At 44.6% G+C, this 25894-nt stretch overlaps 1 protein-coding gene across 3 annotated transcripts in view; it reads right to left on the bottom strand.

The window, feature by feature from the left end:
- Nucleotides 1-4814: 4814 nt before the first annotated feature.
- RD3 (RD3 regulator of GUCY2D) overlaps nucleotides 4815-25894 on the bottom strand; it is a 35917-nt gene continuing 14837 nt past the window's right edge. The window contains exons 2-3 of one of the 3 annotated variants that reach the window (XM_084828870.1): nucleotides 13809-14132; nucleotides 4815-9318 (exon numbers count right to left, since the gene is read on the bottom strand). In XM_084828870.1, the coding sequence (XP_084684996.1) occupies nucleotides 9021-9318; nucleotides 13809-14104 (594 nt within the window). In that variant the 5' untranslated portion in view covers nucleotides 14105-14132 and the 3' untranslated portion in view covers nucleotides 4815-9020. The remainder of the gene's footprint in view (nucleotides 9319-13808; nucleotides 14133-25894) is intronic. The other 2 variants (XM_084828872.1, XM_084828871.1) reach the window with 2 other exon arrangements.

The raw sequence follows: 25894 nt of genomic DNA, 5'->3' as shown, positions 1-25894 counted from the left end.
CCTCCCCACTCCATATCATTGGTTGCCATGTCAGGGATGGGGGGGTGGGATAGAAACATGACATGGAGATGTCACATCACACTTTCACTAAGTGTGGAAGAGAAAGAGGAACTTTATGGGAAGAGAAAGGGGAACTAAATGCTATTTTCAGCAGCAACCCCATGCTCTGTGCCATGGCTGAAAAATGTAATTAATACTATTCTTTCGCATACATTAGCACAGTACTTAGTGTGAATATTGCTACTCATCAGGGTGCAGCACATGCTAAAACTCACCTCTCTGCTTCTCAGCTCCAGTACATTTCATGCGCCGTACAATTTATGGCATATTTATATATGCTGTAATGTAAAGTTTCACAATTTCCATTTGATGAAACCTTTGAAGTAACAGCAGAGGGCACCCTGTCCTTCTGTAAACTTATTGAGAACTCACATTTGACAGAATACAGATGCAGTGAAAAATAGAAGTGTTCTGCTATTTATATACCTTGCAGTGGCCAATTAACTGTAAGGAGTGTCACACCGAGAAATTCTGTTGAAATACTTCATATTGTTTCTGTGTCTAAATGAAATTTCTGCTGAGTTCATTTATGTGCTCCATCCCATATTTTTAGGACATTTAGATTAATATGAGTTTGGATGAACACAAATATTGTTTTTCCCCAAGTATATTTTAGGTTAAACATACCTCTTTTTATGTAACTCATCTCTTCCTGGTTTATCTGAACAGGTTCTTCATAGGCAGGACTCGTTAAGTTTAAGTACTGGCTGGGGCAAAATCCAACATCACATAAGCAGACTTCCCCTCCTCCAAATCAGCTCTGGGGAACGCAGGGGGGCTGCAGGGGGAAATAACCCCCTCCCTGTTTTCTTCTGTTAGCAGGAAGGGTTAATTGAATACCACCCAAGGGCAAAGTGGAGCTTGAAATTTCTACCACGTAGGTGTCTTTGTCTTGAGGGAACAAGAGTCAGACCATTTTTCTTCTCTCCCTGAGCCTTTTTGGGGTCATGTGATATGACAGTTACTTTCATGAACAAACCCCACCTATTTTGATGTGATGTCACCATCTGGCAGTAGAGTTTTGCTATCAACAGATGCTGTTAGGAAACACAGCATATGCTCTGAGCCAGGGGTGAGCAGAACATAGATTTGGGCCTACAAGTAGGTCTCTGTGTGATTTGCAGTACGTTGCCAAGGGTTTCTAACTCCTAATTGTCTAACAGCAACAACTAAAAATCTTCCCCTCTTCCCACCTAAATCAGGTTGATGAAAAATAAGGTGTGTGGGGAAACCAAGAGAGGATTTTTGTATGGGAGTACTTGTAAGCTTGGTTCTGGTACTGAACATAAATTCCTGGGCCAAGAAGGTGCTGAGAAGTAGCCATGTTACTTAATTCTTAGCATATGTGTACCCACCTGAGCTACTGTTTTGCACTTGGGTCCAACTGGCAGATCTCAGGGTTCTAGTAAAAAACACACACACAGATCCTGCTAGGATGAAATCTGCCCACACTTATTTCTGAACTTGCACTGTAAATTACAAGTGAGTAAATAGGCATTGTTTATAACTATGTAGTCTAGTGAAATTAAAAGATGCTCCTTGGGAGGAAAGCTATGGCAAAGCTAGACAGCATAGTAAGAAGCAGAGACGTCACCTTGCCGACAAAGGTTCGTATAATCAAAGCTATGGTTTTCCCAGTAGTAACGTATGACTGTGAGAGCTGGACTATAAGGAAGGCTGAGCGGCGAAGAATTGATGCTTTCGAACTGTGGTGCTGGAGAAGACTCTTACGAGTCCCCTGGACTGCAAGGAGGTCAAATCAGTCCATCCTAAAGGAAATCAACCCTGAGTGCTCATTGGAAGGACAGATACTGAAGCTGAAGCTCAAATATTTTGGCCACCTAATGCGAAGAGAAAACTTCCTGGAAAAGACCCTGATGCTGGGAAAGATTGAAGGCAAAAGGAGACGGGGACGGCAGAAGATGAGATGGCTAGACAGCATCACCGATGCAATGCATATGGACTTGAGCACGCTCCGGTAGAGAGCGCAGGACAGGAAGGCCTGGCGTGCTATGGTCCATGGGGTCACGAAGAGTCGGACACGACTGAACAACAACAACTAGTCCATGCAGTAAACCAATGTATTAGTTTTACGCATGAGAAAAATTGCACTTTACAGTTGAAGTGACCGCTATGAGTGTTCTCGCTTCAACTGTAAAGACAGTTTCTTGCTGGGACCCAGAGGATGGTCTGGACTACAGACACTGTTGTATTACAGAAGCCAAGTACATGTGTATTTGGTCAGCAGTTGAGATGGCAGTCTAGGAGGAGACCCATGCAACAGGATATATGTGTAAAATGTGTTTTAAGTTTTGTGCATGTACTTTATCTGTATATGCGACCAATGTTTTGCAAGGAAATGTTGGTCCAAAAACCCCCCCACCAATTGAGCAATGACATTTTATTGTGCTGAAATAATGGAGAGAAATGTATTGCTTTCACAATCAGTTCAAAATGGTTTTTGACAACAAATGACCAACACATTACTTCATAGCCGCTTCATCTTGATGTTTAAATGTAGCATCACCTGAACATCTGCCTGTTTCAGTGGGATGTCTGTGTCAATCAAAAGCCACATGGCTTGCTGCCTTGGGTATTTTGATGTGCCAGTTTTTATAGGCCCCCTTTTTTTGTACTACCTGATGGATCAGGCTTCATAAGAGTATTAGCCGTGTTGGATCAGACCAAAGGTCCATCTATTCCAGCTTGCTGCTTCCCACAATGGTTGACCAAATGCCTTTGGAAAACTCCTAAGCTGGGATTGAAGGCAAAAGCCCTCTTCCACTGTTGCTCCCTAGCAACTAGTATTCAGCAGCATACTGCTTCTGAAAATAGAAGCTCTATGTTGTCATCAGGCAAATAGCCATTGCTAGATCCCACCTCCATGGCTTTCTCTAATCTGTTTTGAGCATCATTAATCTGCTTTGAGCTTCATGCAGTGACCATTACCACATCTTGTGGCAGCAAATTCCTTCATTATGCGTTGGGGGAACCTATTTCTGTTTGCCTGTGTTCAATTCAGTGGACTGGAGGAGCACATCCGAAGTAGAGATCCAGCAGTATTCGCTGTTAGCCAGACCATACACCCAATCAAGTCTGGTTCTGACCATAAAGTCAAATGCCTCATTACTATACTGTAGCTTGCTTTGCAAACTTAGGTGACCCCTCCTCTGCTCAATTTATTGTTGGTCAAACATGGAGAAGGGACCTGGCTGACCCACACTGTTCCCTTGTGTACACGGAATGGCTTGGATTGTTATGGGCTAAGCACCACCCACTACTTCTAAGTTGGGTTCATGTCTCAAGTTTCTCATCTTTCCAAGCTAATTGGAGTGTTTTGGAGGTGTACTCAGCTTCAGCTATTGTGAAAATAACTCACATTTTTACACTCCCTCCCATAAGTGTGGCCCAAGCAGTTTCATAATGATACATTAACATGTTTCATTGTTAAGGCGGATCATTATTGTTTTAATGCTCTATATTTTTCACACATATACATGTATCAGTGACCATTACATTTCTTTAAGAAGAACTCTATCATGACTTTTTAACAAAAGGAAACAAAAATACAGGCACCAGCACGCTACTCTGTGTAAAGTGGCCTTCCCCAGCCCCTATCTTCCCCAGCCAATGTGATAGGTGGCCATGCTGGCTGTGGATAGGGATTGTAATCCAACACATCTGGATGGCACCAGGTTGGGGAAGGCTGGTGAAAAGTTTAAAAGGATTATAGCCCATATGTATGAAGCAGCTGCATACAAGAGCAGCTGCTGCTTAGGCAATGATTGATATGCATTATGAATTTTAAACAACATTAGGCACAATGAAGAGAAGTCGGAGGACCCATGGCTTTGGTTCCTCCACTGTTTATTCCAGTCCCCTGCTTCCTGGTTTCTAACCAGTAACTCATCTTTCTTCCTGACAACCTTTCTTAAGGGCCTTTGGTGGGAAACCGCCCAAAGCTTTTTGAAAATCCTTTTTGCTAAGATCAATTCTAAGAAATACTTTAACATATATCATCATCATTATTACTACTATTATTATTATTATTATTGGTCACCCCATCTATGTGATTGTTGGCACTTCCCAATAATTTTAAAAGTTAACTACACTTCCCTTTGCAGAAGCCATGATGATTCTTCCTCAGCAAGCCTGCTGCTTTTGTATGTTTCTATATGGAAGATTTTTAAAAAATTAAAGTCTGTTTTCTATAAATGGCTTTAATAATGCTTTCTACCAATCTGGGTTTGTAATTTCCTGGACCCTCTTCCCACTATCTGTCTCCCTCCCTTTTAACAACTGCATTTATTAAGTTTCATTCTTTTGGTTTAGCAATTAACAGCGTGATCCTATACATGTCTATTCAGAAGTAAGTCCCACTTATGCTCGAGGGGGCTTTTCCCCAAGTAAATTGGAACAGGATTGCAGCCTCAGTTACATATTCCAATTAAAAGATTGAGAATTGTACATTTCAGTCCTGCATAGAATAATGTGCCTGTTTAGAATTAAGTCCCATCATTATGTTCAGTGGTGCTTACTCCCAGGTAAGTGTACATATAATTACAAGCTTAAAGGTGTGAGCACCCAGCTCCTGAGTATGTTGTAATAAAAGGAACTGTATTTAAAATAGAAAAAAAAACTCTTCTCATAATTAGCACTCAGATTTTCAAATTTAGCAATGCCAGAAATAATACTGAGGCTGCTAATAAATGGAACACAGCATATAAGCCAATCACAAGACAAGAGGGGCAGCTAAAATTAAAGAATGTATTTCAGAACTTAGTACAACAAACATCTGTTCACTCACAGTTTACAAACGTTGGTCATATGACTTGTTAGAAAATGACTTTTCATGTTTTTCTGTCAGTTTTCCCTATGTTACAGGCCACAACACAAAGAAAAATACACAAATATATATACAGCACAAGACAGAGCAAGCGGGAAACCAGTTCTACCACAACAAACTTTAAAATATACCTTTTAAAAGTGTTCTATCAAATATAGATCATCACAGCATAAGAGAATTCATCTGAGACAGCATCTTCCCTGCAGCCCTTCCCAGGAACTAAACACCCACCCATGTGGCTTGAGGAGAAAGCGGGAAGGGAGAAGTCCAGGCCCAGCAGCTCATACCATTAGCCCTTAAATCATTGTGTTTTTTAAAAAATATATTGTTTCTTTTAATGTTGGAAAAGCAATATACACATGCTTTAAACAAATGATTATTCATAGATAAACAGAAAATGGCTTACCAACTGTATGATTGTCAAAATATTTTGGATCTCTTTCTCTGCTCCTGAGTTTAACTGGTCCAGGTCAATCTGGATCTGATATTCTGAAGCCCTGAGTTTGTCTCGTATTTAATCATGCAGTTTGCTGTGCAGGGTGTGGGGTGTGGAGTGTGTGAGAGAGAATTCTTCAATGTAACGCAGCCACATTGCTCCATTTGCTTTCATATATGAAGCCTAAAGATAGCAAAATCACTCCAAGAGCTATCTTAGCAGCAGCCTGGAAAGGAAAGGATGCAGATAGTGCTCTCTTGTAACCTCAGTGGAAGCTGGTGACTCTGATGTCAGCACCTTGGATAGTTCTTTTAGAGTTCTGATTGAAACCTGGAGCAGATTCACTGCCCCACTGACATCGAAGCCACCAGACTCCACTGTATAACCTTGAGTGCCCCATTCACTTTCATGGGTCAATCTGAAAGTCTAGTCACAACTCAGAAATCAATTCTCTCAAATCTCAACAAGAGCCACTATCCAAAGTTCATTTCCAATGGAAAACAGACATATAAGCCATTTGTTTAGTGAACTGACCAAGGCCTCATCTATATGGCACTGCTTTGACCCCCCCACCCTGTCACAACTGCGCAGCAATTCGGCTTCGAGTCAGCATGCCCTGCGATACATTCACGATGTACTGCGCGTTTCCCTCACAGACTCACTGTGCCCATTTGGGGGGCCATTTTACTGAAATGCGCAGCTGTGCAGTCCCGTGAGTGTGGGGGTTCGACACTTCAGTGGCTGTTCTGTATTTGAGGGGCTCTGCTATGTCTTTCCATCCCTTTTTAGATAAAAAGTGAGTGGTTTGCACTCCTTCATTTCTGCACCATCAATCTGTCAGTTCCCCAGCCCGAGACTCTCGCAATGGTTTGCACTCACAAGCGTGAGCACTACGTGCCTAGCCATAGCTCCGAAATGGTGGCTGGAGCGATGTTGGTCCTTCCTGAAGAACTCCCCTCTCCTGGCCCTTGGGTACTGAGTCCACAACTGTTGCAAAGATACGAAGCTGCAAAACTGTATGAAAGTGTGATTAAATAGATGAAAACAACTTTCTGTGCCTCTGTGACTGCGTAGCTATGAAGGGTTGGGGGAGGAAAGGGGCGTCACAGTGACACAGGCACTACGCACACCTACAACACACCCACTGCAAAATGCGAAGTTGGATTGGGGAAGGGACAGATGGCCTGCAACTGCGGGGGAACCCGCAGCAAACCCAAAAAATCTCAGTGAAACAACTCCTTGGAACTCTGCATTTTCCAGGTGAAAACCACAGATGGCTGCGAAGCCGTGACTACATCATCTATCATGAGGGACCTTGACTTGCACCCACCCCAGAGTAAAAGCCCAGTGTAGATGGGGCCCAAAACTCACCCACTAACCATTTGCACAGAATACTGTGGCATAAGCCAGCCAAAGCTAAGTACTGCTGATTTCAGTGGGAGATTTATGTCCATCTCTAAGTGTCTCTCATTTATATTAACGGTACTGAAAAGCGCTTCACTCTGAATGGACTGTGCCTTGTGTCCAAAAAGGGAGGCTGGCACATGCAAAAGTGTTTCTATAAGCCAAGGACCACCTTTACAGTGATTCTATAGCCTTATTTTAAGCTTTTCATAGAATCGTAGAACAGTAGGGTTGGAAGGGGCCTATAAGACCATAGAGTCCAACCCCATGCTCAGTGCAGGAATCCAAGTCAAAGCATCCCTGACAAATGGCTGTCCAGCCTCTTCTTGAATGCCTCCAGTGTGGGACAGCAGTGTTTTGTCCCTTTTTTTACAAAGGAAACTCAGTTTGATTAGAAAGGACCTCATGTTCAAAATTCCAGCCCATTCTTGGCGGGACAGCATTTTGTCGTCCACCAGCAGGCAGACTGGGGCAGCTTTCCTACATAACAGTGTCCGATGTTTAGAAACAAAAACACATTTCTTCTGGTAGAGAAGAGAAGCACAAACCAGTTGGAAGTTCTCCTGCACAAGCTGCAGTTCATTCCAAACCACACAAGGAAATGTGACAGCAGCTGCCTTAGAGCTGCACCATGGAAACAACACATCAAAGCGTTCTTCCTTCTCTTGCTAGCGTAAGAGCCAGGAGCTTTTTCTAGCTTTAAAAAGCTACTGGCAACAAGAAAGACAGCCTTATGCAAGCCCTTCTATAGCACAGCCTTATGTTCAACAGCACTACACTGAAGTGTCTGCTTGGGTACCTCTAAGAAGGGAGACCATGTTTACTGACCACAAAAGTGGCCCGTCATAAGGGTCATGTAGCAGCTGGTTTTAGAGGAGGAAGAAAATCCCCAAGCAATAAAACATAAGTTAAAACAGCCATCAATGGTCAGATGATAACATGCTTAGGGTCTTTCTACATTTTGGCTGTGCCTGTAGCCAATCCTAGCTGGTGAGGCTCAGATGTCTCACTTCCTACTCAAACTCCAGGTTGTTTGTCCCTCAACAACCCAAAGTTCCGGGTTTGGACGTCACAACACTCAGCCTAGGGATAAAGCGTCCCTGGGTTGTTTATTGCAGGAGGAGCAGATGACTGAGCAGAAACCAGCACAATTGCTCGGTCCTGCTTGTCTGTTCAACAACCCACAGTTTGTTAATCGTAGGTTGTTACAACGTGCAAACCAGGCCACAGTGTTTTATACCTGCTGCCTCACAAGGGTATTTTACAGGACAGGATTGGTCGGCAGTGTGTGCTGGTGGCAAGCCCTCCCCTCCAACTCATGACAGTGATGCCAAAGCCTGGCACCATCTTGAAAAGGCACATCCTGCTGTCTGGCACTGCTGGTTGTTTTTTGAAAGCTTTATCAGTCCTGTGCAGGAATAAATAAGATGATATCTCTGCTGGTTGCTAGAATTAAGCACATGGCTGCCAACTGACAATTGTATTTGTGAGCCCCTGGATATGCTGCTCAGTGTTTGGCTGGGGCTGACATGGTGGGTGACCCCAAGACTATGTGCATCAGCTGCAGCTACTATGGGCACAAAGATTGAGAGGGACTTTCATATGAAGGATAAAACAGAGACAGAGGGTTGCGTCTCCTGGGCTTGTCTTTCAATCAAAGACAAACACATGCACACACACAGACTAAGCTGCATGGAATTTTTCACACAATCTGAAAATTAATCTGAGTGGTTAGTCATGTGCACACACAAAGGAAAAACAGGAACACACACACAAAATGCATGGATTAAAAGAGGTGGGTAGAAGGCTGATGGCAACCTACTGGTAGATCTCGGTGATTAGCAGCTGAACAGCAAGGTTTATTTAACAATAGCAAATTATTCTTTCCCCCACCCCCCACTTTACACTGTTGAAATGAGAAAAGCTTGAGGATAACCAGGAGTGGATTTCTGCAAGGGAGGACAGTTCTGGTACTAAAAAAAACTGCCACACAAAATTCCTAGCCTCAGAATTCTTTAATTCTAAGTGGATGTCTTTTGCACCTGGTTCTGGTTGGTCGATCGCAGGGTTCTTCTAGTTAAAAAAAAAAAAGTAGATCTAGCAAGCCTGAAGTCTGCCCACTACTGGATTAAAAGGACACCCAAAAAGTGTTCATGTAAATTCAACACAGAACTAGAGCAAGGACGGACAACTGGGTAGAAGACAAAAATCAGCCCCAAACTGCATGGATAAATAAATTGGTCTGTTTCTGAAATCTGACGGTTACGAATTAAGTCAGTAGTCCTTGGTACTCCGGAATTCAGGCAAGCTCCATACTCTCCTGTTCGGGTCAGTGCCTCTCTCAACATCTTCCGAAATGGTCTTAATATCACTGCTGAATGGCGAAATCCTGGCTCGGGATTTGAAGGTCGTGAGAGAGAGGCTGGTTTTCTGCCTTGTGTTCCATTGCCTCGCAAGCTTCTTTGCCTCTTCTTCCTCTTTGATCTTCTCGGCGGCATCATGCAGAACAGAACGGAAAAGCCGGGATACTTCCGAGGGCTCTGGTTCATATTCAGCCACAAGCTGCCGAAATCTAAGGGGTGGGAGGAGGAGGGAGAATCCAAACAGGTAATCCATGATTTGGGGGGGGGGGGAATAAGGCACCACAATTTGAGCTTTAAATCTATACTTTACAACCATAATGCAGTGGGGGGGGGGAGATGTCCCCAAACCACCCAGCCCTCTGCAGGCCGTATGGTGTCAGGGAGCCTGGGCATGCCCCTGGCATCAAAGCAGTATGACCACACCCCTGGCATCATTTGGATTATCCTCCCAACATGGCCCCCAGGAACCCACTTCAGCTGCCCCACACCTTCTCTCATCAGGGCAGGCAAAGCTTTTCATTCCTGGTGGCCACATTGGGAGGATGCCTATTCCACCGTATTTATTATCATTATTATTATATTTATTTATATCCCACCTTTTTCCCAATACTGGGACTCAGCTAGTATTTAATCCAGTTCAGCTAGTTATGGGGAGAGGCAAGGCCCTACGTAAGACATGGAAGCCGACTCCATGAACATCTACCACGCTCAACTACCTGACTTCTAAGATTTCACCGGGAATTGCCAGCATACATTCAACCCTATCTTCGTAGCTTTAAGAATAGGCAACTGGATTTTGACAGAAAAATGAGAACCAATATCCTCAGATCTAGAGCAGGAATAGAATCAGTTGTTTGGTCAGTCCAGAGACCTTTTGTGCTTGTGTGGCTTGGAGCTGTAAATCAAGGAAGACGGAGGTTGCAACTAAGCTGGCTCCAAACTGCCAAAAGTTTTCCAGTAAAGCTCAGGATGCTCCCCTCGCTGAGCCCTCCTCAACAGCAATCAGCAGCATCCTCTTTTCCCATCTCTGCCCAGTGGCCACTACAGTATAGACAGCATAATCTGGCCCCATCACTTCCTGGCATATAGAAGGCGAAGAAATGGAAGCAGTGACAGATTGTATTTTCTTGGGCTCCAAGATCACCACAGACGGTGACTGTAGCCATGAAATTAAAAGACGCTTGCTCCTTGGGAGGAAAGCTATGGCAAACCTAGACAGCATAGTAAGAAGCAGAGACATCACCTTGCCGACAAAGGTCCATCTAAACAAAGCTATGGTTTTCCCAGTAGCAACATACGGCTGTGAGAGCTGGACTATAAGGAAGGCTGAGCACCGAAGAACTGATGCTTTCGAACTGTGGTGCTGGAGAAGACTCTTACGAGTCCCCTGGACTGCAAGGAGGTCAAATCAGTCCATCCTAAAGGAAATCAACCCTGACTGCTCATTGGAAGGACAGATACTGAAGCTGAAGCTCAAGTATTTTGGCCACCTAACGCGAAGAGAAAACTCCCTGGAAAAGACCCTGATGCTGGGAAAGATTGAAGGCAAAAGGAGAAGGGGACAGCAGAAGATGAGATGGCTAGACAGCATCACCGATGCAATGCATATGGACTTGAGCACGCTCCGGTAGAGAGCGCAGGACAGGAAGGCCTGGCGTGCTATGGTCCATGGGGTCACGAAGAGTCGGACACGACTTAACGACTGAACAACAACAACAACAACAATGATGATGCTTTGAAAAAATATTCATAAATGTGTACGTTAGAAAAAAAACGAGTGGGTCTTTTCCAGCTCTCTTCATAACTACACAGCTGAAAGTATCACTGAGGTAGAAGTTCTAGAGCTCAGAAGCACTCTAAATTTGGGCTGCCAGAAGATGGGGTAGTGGGACAACGGAAACAGAGAACATTGGCAGGAACAATTGCTGTCCTCAGTAGTGTTGCTAAGAGTACACAGAAGGAAGTGGGAGCTGGAAACATTTACAAATGTTTGAGATTTAAGATTCTGTAACAGTTTTGTAAATTAAACCACTCCTGGTGTATTAAAAACAGGATGAGCCAGTTCTTGAATCCCACCTCCCTGAGAACTGCTAAGTGATTTCTGCTCAATATCTGAGAGAGAATAGTAAACATTTTCAGAGCAATTTTAAAATTACACATTTTATCACATTTGAGTCTCACTTTAGTCCAAACAGGCTAGGACTGTATGCTTGGGATTCCTCCCCACATTTTATCCTCCCTGTAAAATAGATTAGGCTGAGAGATTGTGACTGTCCCAAGATCATAGAACCCCCACTTCATAGCTGAGCCAAGATTAGAATCCAGGTCTCACAGGAACATAAGAAGCTGCCTTATACTGAGTCAGACCATTGACCTGTCTAGCCCAGCATTGTCAACACTGACTGACAACAACTCTCCAGAGGCAGGAGTTTTTACTGCCCTACCTGGGGCCTTCTGCAATGCAAAGCACGTGCTCTACCACTGAGCTCCAACACACTCTCCACAATATATCACCGGTCTTTCATGACCCACCAGTTCATAACTCACAGTAGCAACAACACCATTTTGTTTCTTGGTTCTTAATGATTACGACAGGAGTGGGGAACCTGTGGCCCTTCAGATGTTGTTAGTCACCAACTTCCAGCAGCTGCAGCCAGTGTGGTTAGGGATAATGTAGTCCAACATCTGGAGGGCCACTCTGGTTTAAGAGGAAACTGACAGTTGCAGAAGAGCACGTAGGAGGAAAAGAGAAGGAGAAAGAGTGATGGTAAACAATGGGCATTTTAACTTTTTTAATCATAAGTAGACCTTGTGTTGCAGGAGAGTCTCAGATCTGAGAACCACTCTGGCTTTTCTCTGTAACCATAAGGGTTAGAAAGCTATTAAATGAAGAAGAGCCCAGATTTATCCAGCCTTTCCACTTGCAAGCTTTAGGACACACCTAAAATCACAAGACTCAAGATTACCTCATAACAGCTGGGAATCATGGCTTAGTTCTCACAAATAGTAGATGAGGTGGCAAACGAATGTCCCAACTACAACTACAGGTAAAGGCTCATATGGTAGAATTCCCTCCTCACACCCAGAAAACATGTGTGCCAAGAAGACAGGCTATAGCCAAAAGGCTAAGTTGTCACTGCTAGCCACAACAAGCGCATGAATGGCAGAGCCATTTTCAGAACTCCTCTGCATTATACTGCAGGAATCCCCTTGGGTATTAAGAATCTTTGGAAGAGAAGCAACAGGGCTAGGAAGAAAGCCCCTGAAACAAAAAAGTGCCTCAGTAAAGAGGGTTGTCCTGTTGTGTGGGATTCTTGGCTACTATTGCTATTTAGGCATGATGATGGCCCTCTTATTGTCCATGCGGCTCCTGCTAGTCCACGAGCCTAACAGCTTTTGGACTGCCCCTTTCCCTTTCCTGAACATATGAATTGTGGGTGACCAGAATTTCATTTCAGAGAGCCAATAATCACGTATTGCAAGATCTGGGCGTGGTCTTCTTCCAGTAGCGGGTTTACCATAAAAACAAAAAGGCATTTCCTGCCAACAGGAGGGGTAGGTCTTGGAAGTTTCTCACCTAACAGCAAAAAATGGTATCATGCCTTCCCCCGCCTTTTACACGCTAGCCAGCTGTGTTGACTGTAGGTGCAGTAAGGCATAAGAGGCTCAAACATGAGAAAATGTAGCACTTCACTTGTTTTGCAGCAAATCAATCTGATGAATAAAAGGCAATAAAATGAAGTCCTTCTTCACACAGTACATAGTTCAACTATGGAATTTGCTACCACAAGATATGGTGATGGCCACCAATTTGAGGATTAGACAAATTCAGGGAGGCAAAGGCAGTCAATAAGAACATAAGAAGAGCCCTGCTGGATCAGACCAAGGGTCCATCTAGTCCAGCATTCTGTTCACACAGTGGCCAACCAGCTGTCGACCAGGAACCCACAAGCAGGGCATGAGTGCAACAGCACCCTCCCACCCATGTTCCCCAGCAACTGGTGTACATAGGGTCACTGTCTCTGGTACTGGAGGTGGTACATAGCCATCAAGACTAGTGGCTATTGATAGCCTTCTCCTTCAGGAATTTGTCCAACCCCCTTTTAAAGCCATCCAAATGGGTGGCCATCACTACATCCTATGGTAGCAAATTTCGTAGTTTAACTATGCGCTGTGTGAAGAAGGACTTCCTTTTATCTGTCCTGAATCTCCCACCAATGAGCTTCATAGGATGACCCTGGGTTCTAGTATTTTGAGAGAGGGTGAAAAATGTCCCCATATCCACATTCTCCACACATGCATAATTTTGTAGAACTCTATCATGTCTCACCTTACCCTCCTTTTTTCCTGGCTAAACAATCCCAGCTGGTGTAACCTTCTCTCATAGGGGAGTTGCTCCGGCCCCTTGATCAGTTTAGTTGCCCTTTTCTGCAATGAAACCCAGTCATGATGGGTATATCAAAGTATCAAAGGCAGTATGCCTCTGTATACCAGTTGCTGGGGAACATGAGCGGGAGGATGCTACTGCATTCATGACTTGGCTGTGGGTTTCCCATTGGCTACTGTGGGAACAGAATGCTGGACTAGATGGACCTTTGTATTGATCCAAAATGGCTCTTCTGTGTGCTTAACATGACACTGCCACCGACCTAAACTCTTATGCAACACACAAAGAAGTCTACCAAAGGTTACACCATACCTAATAATGACGGGCCCACAGTAGGAGGGATGTATTTTGGAGCACATGTCTTCGAGTTGCAGACGGTCTCCTGGGCTGATATCATAGCTGTGCTTTGGTTGGCTAACCAGCCAGCCATAATCGACACCCGTCTTTATCTTGCGGTACTCATTTTCTCGTTCCCGCTGCTGTTTCTCAGCTTCCTTGATCTGCCAGCCAAGCTCCATCATAAGGGTCTCCATTACCATTTCTGTCGGGCTCCTCTGGGAAATGCGACTGGGGGGTTCATTCCATCCAAACCAGGAAGCCAGTGACATGATCTCTCTCTCTCCCTCCTTCCTTTATCTATAAAGGGAAAATGAAAGATTATACATAATTCGTATTTATAGTAGACAAGGTGTGCAGCTCAGATTTCTAGACACACATACATCTGGGGCCTAATGATGTTTGTTGCTCAGCTGTTTCTACCAAAAATATGGAGAAGTGTTCATATTCTAGGAAGAAAGAATAACTGGTAAGACAATAAGGCTATCCATGGCTACTAGTCATGATGATGACCATATATTACTTCCAGTATCAGAGGCAGTATGCCTATGTGCACCAGTTGCTGGAGAATGCAAGTTGGAGGGTTCTGTTGCCCTCACGTCCTGGTTGGACACTATCCTGGGGAACAGGATACCGGATTATACAGGGCTTCGATCTGAACCAGCATGGCTCTTCTTATGTTCTTCGCAAAGGAAGGTGGTGGCTCACCCCCATGCCAGTGCCACCCTTTCAGAAACTGAAACATAGGAAGCTACCAAGTCAGACCAATGGTCCATCTACCTTGGACCATGAATTGGAATGGTCCATCTACCTTGGACCATTGATACCAAGTCAGACCAATGGTCCATCTACCTTGGACCATGAATTGGAATGGTCCATCTACCTTGGACCATTGATACCAAGTCAGACCAATGGTCCATCTACCTTGGACCATGAATTGGAATGGTCCATCTACCTTGGACCATCTACCTTGGACCATTGATACCAAGTCAGACCAATGGTCCATCTACCTTGGACCATGAATTGGAATGGTCCATCTACCTTGGACCATCTACCTTGGACCATTGATACCAAGTCAGACCAATGGTCCATCTACCTTGGACCATGAATTGGAATGGTCCATCTACCTTGGACCATCTACCTTGGACCATTGATACCAAGTCAGACCAATGGTCCATCTACCTTGGACCATGAATTGGAATGGTCCATCTACCTTGGACCATCTACCTTGGACCATTGATACCAAGTCAGACCAATGGTCCATCTACCTTGGATCATGAATTGGAATGGTCCATCTACCTTGGACCATCTACCTTGGACCATTGATACCAAGTCAGACCAATGGTCCATCTACCTTAGTATTATCCATATCCTTTCCCAAACCTACCTGGAGATGCCAGGCATTGAACCCGGGCCCTTGCAAAGTATGTGCTCTAGCACTGAGGTAGGACAGAGCACTTGCTTTTTCCTAGGGTTCTTTTCTTTGGGGGGGTGGCAGTGAAAGATGAAATTTCATAGAGCGCAAAAACAATTTCCAGAAGCAGCAGCAAAAAGAAGAAAAGCCTAACTAAATACCCTTTTGCAACATCATCATCGTCAAGATTTCTATACCAGCCCATAGCTAAAGCTCTCTGGGCAGTTCACAGACTAAGAATCATTAAAAAAATACGTTATACGAAGTGTAAAAACCAATTACATAAAATATATAAATAGACAGCCCACACACAGACAAAATATATCTAAACCCAATTTTAAACAATCAACCACAGACAAGCCAGAACCTGATTAAAACTCATTATATGCTGCCAAATGCCTGAAAGTTTTAACCTAGTGCTAGGTTTTAACCTAGCACCGAAAAGATAACACTGTTGGCACCAGGCAGGCCTCATCAGGAAGATTATTCCAGAATTGGGGGGCCACCACCAAGATGGCCCTCTCCCTTGTTGCCACCCTCTGAGCATCCCTCAGAGGCTGAACAGAGCATATGGGTCAGTTTACAACTGAAATCCTTTGTCTTTCTTGGTAGGTGCTTTGCCAAGAGAAGGGGAGGACCACTTTTGGCCTCCTTTAAAGTGGCAGTTGCCTGTTGAAACGACCTAAACATTGCTCCGTGTTCAATTACCCTCCCCTACACACACACATGCACACAGAGACAGAGACAGTAATGAATGTGAATGGGGAGGACATCCCAGAGTCACAGAGGCACCACCAGAGAAGGCCCTAGCTAGTGGGCTTACTTGCCAGATCTCCCAAAATGGGGCTGACAGGATGTCCTCTGACATTGATCTCAGTTCCTGGGTAGGCCTAGGATAACTGGGCAGGCCTAGGATAACTTAGGCCTCAGCTGTTAGGACTTTAAAGAGTAGAACCAGCACTTTGAATTGGGCTCAGAAACAAACAGGAAGCCAGTGCAGTTGACATAAGGTTGGAGTTTTATGTTTTGATCTGCGGGTGCCGTACAAAAGTCTGGCTGCTGCATTGAGGACCAATTGACACTTCTGGACTGCTTTGAAAGGCAACCCCATATAGAGTATATTACAACAATCCAGTCGGGAGGTTGCTGAAGCATCAGAGGCAGGGCTGGGGGGGGGAACTAGAGCTGGGCCCCCGAATCGTTGCTTTGAGGCCCATGGTCTCTGAGGGGCCATCTGCCTCCCCGCCCGACTTCCATCACCTTCTTCCTTCCTGGCTGCGTCTCACCCAAATTCTCGCAAGGGTGCTCAAAATCTGGTGATATTTCAGACACATGAAATTTCCAGCATGCTTCCCAGCAAGCGTTTTACAGCCAGGAAGGAGAGTGGCAGTGGCGGCTGCCCCACCAGCTGCTCTTTCGCTGCAACAGATGCCACGCAGCACAGCAGCTGGCAGGGCTCTCAAGAGCACCCGCTGTAGGAGGAGGAACCTCAGTGTGCCTGATGGGAAGGCTGGCACCCAAGTTGCAGTAGGCCAGTGGAAAAAGAGGCAAGAAGAAGGATGGGAGTGGAGAAAAACCATGTGGTTGCGCAGGAGCCAGCCGAGAACAGATCGCAGCAGCAGCAGGTAACACATTCCCTTCTCAGAGCAGCCGATTTTATTTTATTGTTGAACCATCTTGTCTTGAGGAGAAAGGGGAAGACAGAGAGGGAACACAGCATTTTCTGCAAAGTTCCGCAGGGCAATTGGGTCCTTGGTGATGGCGGGGGAAGAGGGGAGAGCAATGCATCCTTAGATTTATACTGGGAGGGGGGAAGCCTCTCTCTGCCAAAAATCAGCTGAAGGGGAGCACATCCAGCCAAATCCATGTTTTTTAAAAAAGAAAAAAGGGTCGATTTGATTTTGTGTGACCAGAGTTACTTTTTTTTTTAAGGGTATTTGTCTCACAGTACCCAATGGCCACATTAATTTTTTTTTTTTTTAATAAATGACTATGTGTACTTAAAAAAAAGAAAAGCTTTGGCAAGCCGTTTATTTGCAATCTGTTTTGTAGGCATCAGTACCCTGGTTTCACTTGCATCTATAATTAAGTTGGTGCCATGTAGCACGGCAAGCTGCTTGTGTAGAGTGCCTTCCTATGCAAGTCAGTGTGTGTAACTGCTCAAAAAATATCTGTAAGAAAAATGAACCACTAGGAGTAAATGGTTCCATGTGAATTTAAAGTACCTTAAAGGGGCTGGAGCAACTCCCCCATGAGGAAAGGTTACAACATCTGGGACTGTTTAGCTTAGAGAAAAGGCAAGTGAGGGGAGCCATGATAGAGGTGGACAAAATTATGCATGGTATGGAGAATACTAGAACCTGGGGTCATCTCATGAAGATGATAGGTGGGAGATTCAGGACAGATAAACAGAAGTGCTTCTTCACACAGTGCATAGTTAAACACTGGAATTTGCTACCACAAGATATAGCCACCAATTTAGACCATTAAATTGAGGCACCAGTCGGCTGGGGAATTTATTGTTTGTTACATTCATATCCCGTCTTTCCTACAAGAAGCCCAAAGTGGTGTACATAACCCTCCTCCTCCTCCCCATTTCATCCTTGCAACAATCCTGTGAGGTAGGTTAGGCTTAGAAATAGTGACCAGCCCAAATAATCCAGGGAGAAATGGGAGGCATTTGCTGCTACTCCCCATGCAGCAAAATGTCCTGGGCCAACAGTGGCTGTGTAAGTGTGTCCCCTGTTTATAGCTGGTGTTTCTAAATGAATGATCTACCATGAAAGAGGTATTAGTCTTTTGCTTCCAGGAAAGCATGGAAGATGATTTTCACTAAAATATGTAGTGAAAAATGTTTTTGCATTATTACTGTGCATCGTTGACTCTGTGTGTGTGTGTGTGTGCGCGCGCGCGCGCACGCGCGTGTAAATTCAGTATTGGGGACAGAGTAGGGGGTCAAGACAAACAGCTAGACCCAGGGCCCATCATGGCCTTGATCTGACCCTGCCTGTATGGCTCTGAAGATACCATCATAGGATATCATCATTAGCAGTGACAGCATTATGCATTTGTGTGGTTGTGTGACTTAAAAGTCACTTGATGGAATTAGAGTTGGTGCTGGAACAGGAGAATGTGGACCAAAGGTGTGCTTTTGTGTGGCTGTGTGATTTCCCCACACCTCCTTTCCATGTTCATATGCCTCAGTTTTCCATTTCTGTGGCATAATTTGCTGACTGGTGGGTGTTTGTAAGCCCCCTCTGGCCCCCTTGGTTCTGCCTCCGGTGACCCCACCTCAGTCCCACCAGTCAGACTGCCCACCACCCTCTACCCCAGCCCTGAGTCCCAGATCTTTTACGTAACTAGCACCACCCCTGTGAAATATGGATGACTGAAGCCAAGTTACCTTTCTAGGTAAGGCTGTAGCTCGCCTATCAGCTGAAGCTAATAAACAACACTTCAAGTAGCGGCTGCCACTGCCAAGGAAAGCAATGGATAAAGAAATGTCCCAAAGCTACATACCTGATCCTTCAAGGGGAGTGCAACCCCATCCAGGATGGTTGAACTACCTCACCTAGATCACTAGTGTTCTTGACGGATAGTATTTCCACCTTTTCTGGATTGAGTTTCAGGTTGTTAACCTCCATCCACTCCACTGCAGTGAAGGCACTGGTTTATAAATTCCACTGCATCCCTAGGATTAGATGACGGAAATGAGAGGCAGCGCTATGTGTCATCTGCATACTGGTGACATCTCTGCCCAAACCTCTAGATAACTTCACACAGTGGTATCATGTCAATATTTAAAACCATGGGCGACCAGATGGAAAATTGTGGTACCTCAAAGGCCGAGGGGTGAAACAACAGTCTCCAAATACCACCTTCAAAATCCAGCCATCCAGATAGGAAGGGAACCACTGAAGAGTGATATCACATACATACATCCCTGCCAGGCAGCTCGGAAGGATACCACTGCTCAATGGTATTGAAATCTGCTTAGAGATCCAGGAGAATCAGCAGAGTAGCATTCTACCCATCTATCTTCTGGTCATCCATGAGAGCAGTTTCCAAAACCAGGCCTAAAACCAGACTAGACTGGATTCATAGAATCATAGAATAGTAGGGTTGGAAGGGGCCTATAAAACCATCGAGTCCAACCCCCTGCTCAATGCAGGAATCCAAGTCAGAGCATCCCTGACAGATGGCTGTCCGGCCTTGTCTCGAATGCCTCCGGTGTGGGAGAGCCTACTACCTCCCAAGGTAATTGGTTCCATTGTCATATTGCTCTTACAGTCAGGATGTTTTTTTCCTGATGTTCCACCGGAATCTGGCTTCCTGTAACTTCAGCCCATTATTCTCTGGGATGATCAAGAAGAGATCCTGGCCTTCCTCTCTGTGACAACCTTTCAAGGACTTTTAGAGCACTATCGTATCTCCCCTCAGTCTTCTCTTCTCAAGGCTGAACATGCCCAGTTCTTTCAGTCTCTCCTCATAGGGCTTTGTTTCCAGTCCTCTGATCATCTTCGTTGCCCCCCTCTGAACCCTCTCCAGTTTGTCTGCATCCTTCTTAAAGCGTGGTGCCCAGAATTGGGCACAGTACTCCAGATGAGGCCTAACCAGTGCTGAGTAGAGGGGAACACGTACTTCCTGGAATTTGGAAGCTATGCTTCTATTCGTGTAGTCCAAAATAGCATTTGCCTTTTTTGCAGCCACATCACATTGTTGGCTCATATTCAGCTTGTGAACTACAGCAATTCTAAGATCCTTCTCACTTGTAGTATTGTTGAGCCACGTATCCCCATCTTGTAACTGTGCATTTGGTTTCTTTTTCCTAGGTGCAGAACTTGGCATTTATCCCTATTATCAGCATATACTAACGAGCAGTTACTACCTATTTGTCCTTCACCTTTTGGGAACTTAGAGCAGAAGTCCCCAAACTTTTTGGGCCAGTGGGCACATCTGGAATTTTGAAAGTGTCATAGGCGCTCTTACAAAATGGTGGCCATGGGGCAGGGCTTGACCAGTCATAAAGGGGCTGCCATGGTGGGCATCAGCCAGTCATAAAACACTCATTTCTCAGAAGGCAAACTGGTGAAACTATAAGAAAAGCAAATTGGCCAAGACCCAGAGGTGGGGTCTGAGCCCCAATTGCCACATCACATCTTTGTCCCCACAAAGCACAAGATTCTCATTTCTCAGAAAGCAAACTGGTGATGCACAGAGAAACATACACCTCACACAAAACCCAGGCATAACACATCTTCTGCATCATCACCATCTCGGCCTCGCCTCACTTCCACCGTTTACCTCTCGAATCTGCTGTGCTCCCCTTTGCCAACCTGTTTCTCTCCCCATCCCTGGCCCAGTACCAGAGACTGACAGAGCTGGGCAATTGCTAGGACTCCCTGCTGCATCCAGGAGTCCACCAACCAAAAGCCAGCAATGCCATCTCAGCTGTTGCTTCGTGCTATCTCCCTGCTGATCGGGCCACGTGAGCCTATCCCACAGTTAGCGGTGCCGGAGAAATCCCCTTTGTTCACATGTCTCGCTTCTCTGTGTCAGCCAAGATATAACCATGCTTTTGAACACCTTATTAAGATAGGAAAGTACTGGATACAGGGTGATAGTTATTAGCACTGCCATAGTCAAAGATGGATTTCTTCAATAAGAATCTCATTGCAGTCTTCTTCAGAACTGCAACTGCCAACAGCCCAAACCCTCAGGAGAATCCACTGTCAGCCCAACCCACTGACCCAAAATGCTAGCTACAGCTACCCGCCCTCAGCAGCCTCTCAGCACTGGGTGGCCACTTTTTTCCCATTCTCTAGCACTGGGGCCCAAGTGGCTGTAACTGGTGTCCACCATTTTAATTCCCCCACGATGCCTCTGGAGCTACTTTGTAGCATTGCTCTGGAGCAACAGCACGTCAAGGCCCCAAAGGCACTGTGGGGGAACTAAAATGTCAGGTGCTAACAGCAGCACTTCCTGGCAAGACCAGCTTTTGTGCTGCTGTGTCCACCACTGGCAAGGTAAGGGGAGGAATGGGACCACTTGGGGGGTGCCAAGGGCCCCGCCAAACCTGCGCCAGCCCTGATTTTATTGCACATGAGGTGCATGTATCAGCCAGAAGGTATAACAGCCCCACAAGTCTCTATTCAAAAACAGCAGTGTTAATATCTAGCCCAGGTGTAACAGAAAAGACAAGAGGTTGCCATATTATGGGAAAAGGCTATACTTGTCGCAAAGTTTTCTTTTCTTAAGTAGGCAAGCACTCGAGTACTGCAGATGAGAAGTCCACAGCCTTCAAATAAGGAAAAGGAAAGGAATAGAAAGGCATTGCCATGGTGACAAGGGTGGCCTTGTTAGCAAGTTCTGCCACGCTGGCATGATATACTAGGGAAGTGCTCAGGCTCCAGATGACCTTGCCAAGATGTTACAGTTACCATCAGAGACCCTTGTTGATTCCCTGCCTTCAGAGGTGAAGCAGGTGATGACGCAAAACGGGATCTCCCCTGGAATGCCTTCCCTAAGATACTCTCTTGGTGCCATGTCTCATGGCCTTATGGTACTAAGTGAAGCTGTTTTTATTTGTCCCGGCCTTCTAGATATTTCAGCTTTTTCAGTTGCGTCCTTACCTGGCTTGACATGGGCATATCTTTGTCTGGTCTTTTTGTTTCTACTCTATATTTTCTTTCTTTATTAAAAGTATTTATTAACAGGTTTGATTTGATTTAAATCAAATTTATTTAAATCATGAGTTAAATTGCTTCTCTGAGTGACTCAATTTCAATGGTTTAAATTACTAGCAAGGAAGATTCTATTTAATCATCATTTTTAGGAAGAAGTACATTATTGTTTAATATAACCTAATACATATTCAGAGATGTGGGTTTCATTAGAAGGTAGGTACACAATAAGCAATTATTCTGTATTGTTTTCAGATTAATCCAACCAAAAATGAAACAATAATTTGGGCATTTTAGTACAAAAGCAGAATGAATTTGTGAAGTCATTCAGAAGATGAACCAGCTCCAACCATTAGATTGATCATGATATTTTGTCATGATGCACCAGAATCAGCACCACCAAGCAGGCTTTTAAATTGTACTAATAAGATTGTTGAAGAAGAAAACTAACCAGAAGACTAAACAAACAGAAAGAATAACAAAACACACACAAGGATTTTTGTGGAGGATACATGCAGCAGAAGTTTCCTCAAGGGTCAGGACTGGATGAATAGGTACTGTTCACTTTTGGTTTCACTTTCTATTCCCCTCCCCTATCCCTTGCATTTATATCCAGACTCCTTGTCCTTGTTCAGATCTACACCATCTCTCCAAATTCTCTATTCATTTACCTTCTCTATCTTCACATTTAGAGAGAAGCAAGACCTTGAGAAAGCAAGAGAGCAAGAAAGCACGCATTTTCATACACTACTTCCAGTGCAGAATAGGGCTGTTCTAGGATATGTATGTTAGACATCAAAGAGCCTTGAACACAGTTATGATAACAGACGAGAGGTGAATAATGTTGATATACAGTTAGTTTACTTTCCCATCCTCCTCCTCGTCTCAATTGCAGGAAGCTGATCAGAGTGAAGAGAGCTGGTCCCATTTGTCATTCTCTTGATCTTTGCAGCTTGCGGAAGATGCCACAGATCCCAGCAAGTGCTGCTGGTGTTTTTAATTTAAAGTTCATTGCAGGGCTAATCATCAGATTACCCACAGTGATTTTTCTATTAGGAAGGGCTAAAAACAAACCCACAGAGCTCAAGACTGCAAGAGGATTTCCACAGCTTTGGTGGGAAAATGATTTCATCTAAGTCGTGTTTTAGATTTAAGAAGTTTTCATAGCCAGTTCTTTAAACTTTTGTTAATACTTTGAACTTCATGCTTTATAATAATTCATTCTTCCCATCATTTAAAGGAATACACTGAACGTAAATTATGGCCACACATAAGAGCATGATTTAGCAAAAGGTTTGTTGGATGTTCCGTTGAAACCAACTTGGCTTAAGTTAAACATCATGGCCCAAGCACCATCCCATTGCTTTGGAATTCAATCATGATTTATCTTTTATTTATTATCTATTTATTTACAATATTTATATACCGCTCCTCATCAGCAGATTTTGGAGCGGTGAACAACATGATAAAAGAATAAAACAATGGTTAAAAAAGTTAAAAGAGTTAAAATGTTTTTTAAAAAAAGGCAAATCCCAACAAAGTGGAGTTCAACAAACCACGGCTGGTCATGCAAGGAAGGCCTCTTGAAAGAACAACGTCTTCAGGAGGCGCCGTAAGGAACACAATGTTGGCGCCTGCCTGACCTCTAAAGGCAGGGAATTCCACAGGAAGGGGGCCACCACACTGAAGGCTCTTCTCCTGGTGGACTCCATCCAGGCCATAGGTCCATGTGGAACCACCAGGAACATGCCCTCTGATGACCTCAGTGACCAGGCAGGTTGGTAGGGAAGGAGGCGCTCTCTCAGGTATCCTGGTCCCAAGTTGTTGGATTATGCCCACAAAGATTAGAAATAAAAAAATTACACCAGTGCCCTTTTAACAATGTAACGTACAGGAACTCTTAAGTTCTAAAACAGTGAACAAACTTAACTTTCTACAGAAGAAATGTAAAGGCTCATGCCTGTCTGGAAATAACATCACCAAAAGTCTCCAGATACATGACTCTCAAAATAAATAACTAACATTATGAGATGTTAGTTAAGTCTGACACCCCACCCCCCACCCCAAACAAGATCTTGTGAGAGAAGGAAAGTGCATGTGTGTGTCCCTCTTCTATTGAGCAAAATACTGACTGGGTGAGAAGGACTGTGGTCCTGGGTTGATAGATTTCTGTTAAATAGCCCACAGTGTTTCGTCTTAGAAAGCCTCTTCATTTCAGTTTTCCTTAACCTGGTACCCTCCAGATGTTTTGGATTAGAATTCCCAGCTTCTGGACTATTGGTCATGCTGGCTAGGACTGATGGGAGTTGAAGCTCTCAACATGTGGAAGGCACCAGGTTGGGGAAGGCAGCTTTATTTCATGTTCAGAGTTTAAGTGGTCACTGTATGTGGTGGGAAGGGAAATCTTGTCCCATAGAACAGCGTGTGTTTTTTCTAGGTATATATACAATTTGGCACGGTGCAAGTTCTCCCACTCACATAATACTAGAACCTGGGGTCATCTCATGAAGCTGAGTGATGGGAGATTCAGGGCAGATGAAAGGAAATACTTCTTCACATACAGCACAGTAAATGGAATTTGCTACCACAAGATGTAGTGATGGCCACCAGCTTGGCTTTAAAAGGGCATTAGACAAATTCATGGAGGAGAAGGCTCTCGATGGCTACTAGTCATGATGGCTACTTATTACTGCCAGTATCATAGGCAGCATGCTTTTCAGTACCAGTTACTGGGGAACATAAGTGCTATTGCTTTCATGTCCTGCTATGGGCTTTCTTTTGGCATCTGATTAGCCACTGTGGGAACAGAATGCTAGCGAGGCCTTCATACAGCTCTTCTTATGTTCTATTCTGCTATTCTGCCCAAAAGAATGCTGGGTACAGATGATGGGAGTTGTGGTACAACACATCTGGAAGGCAGCAGATTGGGGAGGCTGAATTATACCATGTTTTGGTTTCTTCTAGTCCTATGATTACCTAAACCAAGCACTGTTCATCACCATCACCTGCTCTAAGGAGTCCTTCTCCCATGTCCTGGAACCTGCCCAGCAACCTTGCAAACTGAGCCACAAAGTCTCTATTCCAGGCTGGTTAGAGCCCTGAGGAGGAGGGCTCTTCTTAAAGGCTGGAGATACATCAAAACATTTTGTTGTGGGTCCCGATTTATCATGTTCTCCTATAAATACTGAGAAGTGGATAGCATACAGTAGTTGTGCTGCATTTTCTGTGGCTGACTCATCATTCAAGCCTTTTACTAGACAATTTGAAACTTATTTAAATGTCATTCCAAACTTCTCTTTGTTATTCAAGGGGATGGTTCTTAAAAGAACTGTCACAGGTAAGATATTGTCTGTGTCCACAGCCAAGAGAAGAATAGTAGCTTTAAGTGGGTAGTAGTGGGATGCGTATCAGCAAGAAAGCACATGTTTTGAAGGCTGGGGAGCAACACAACATGATCCTTGCAGCAATTTCTGATCACTTCTTAAACACATCCATCTCAAGCAGACCCATACAAATGTCAGCAGAGAAATAGCACAAAAGCCTGGAGCAACACATTAAGTGGCCTAAAAAGCTTTTCCAGAACCCAGACTCCACTTCTCCACTACAAACAACAGCTGATGGCAGCGATTTGAAGGCAAGAACCAGCAGCCAGGCAAGGGAGAGCTTAGCCCTTCTCTTCCCACCACCTTCCCCCTACAACTCTGACTCACTTGCTGCCTTCCTCCCAGCTAGGATTCCCAGACACGTTTCTACTGAAGCTTGGTGCATATATAAGCCCACTACACTATGATGACAGACACACATAGAACAATTCCCCCAAGCAGTCAGCTGAATGCCCACCAGACACCTACGTTAGCATGCATCTTGAGGGTTGTTTCCTGTGTCAGAGTAGAAGCAGATACAGATTAAAGTTCGTTGTGTGCTTCCTGTGCAGGCTCCGAGTTTTGGAGGGCCCGTGGGCAAGG

This window comes from Heloderma suspectum, chromosome 1 (assembly GCF_057233095.1).
Source record: "Heloderma suspectum isolate Gila_16-S chromosome 1, 16-S_ref, whole genome shotgun sequence".
Lineage (NCBI taxonomy): Eukaryota > Metazoa > Chordata > Lepidosauria > Squamata > Helodermatidae > Heloderma > Heloderma suspectum.
The sequence above is the reverse complement of the archived record's forward strand: the minus strand, read 5'-3'. Positions and strand labels throughout refer to the sequence as shown.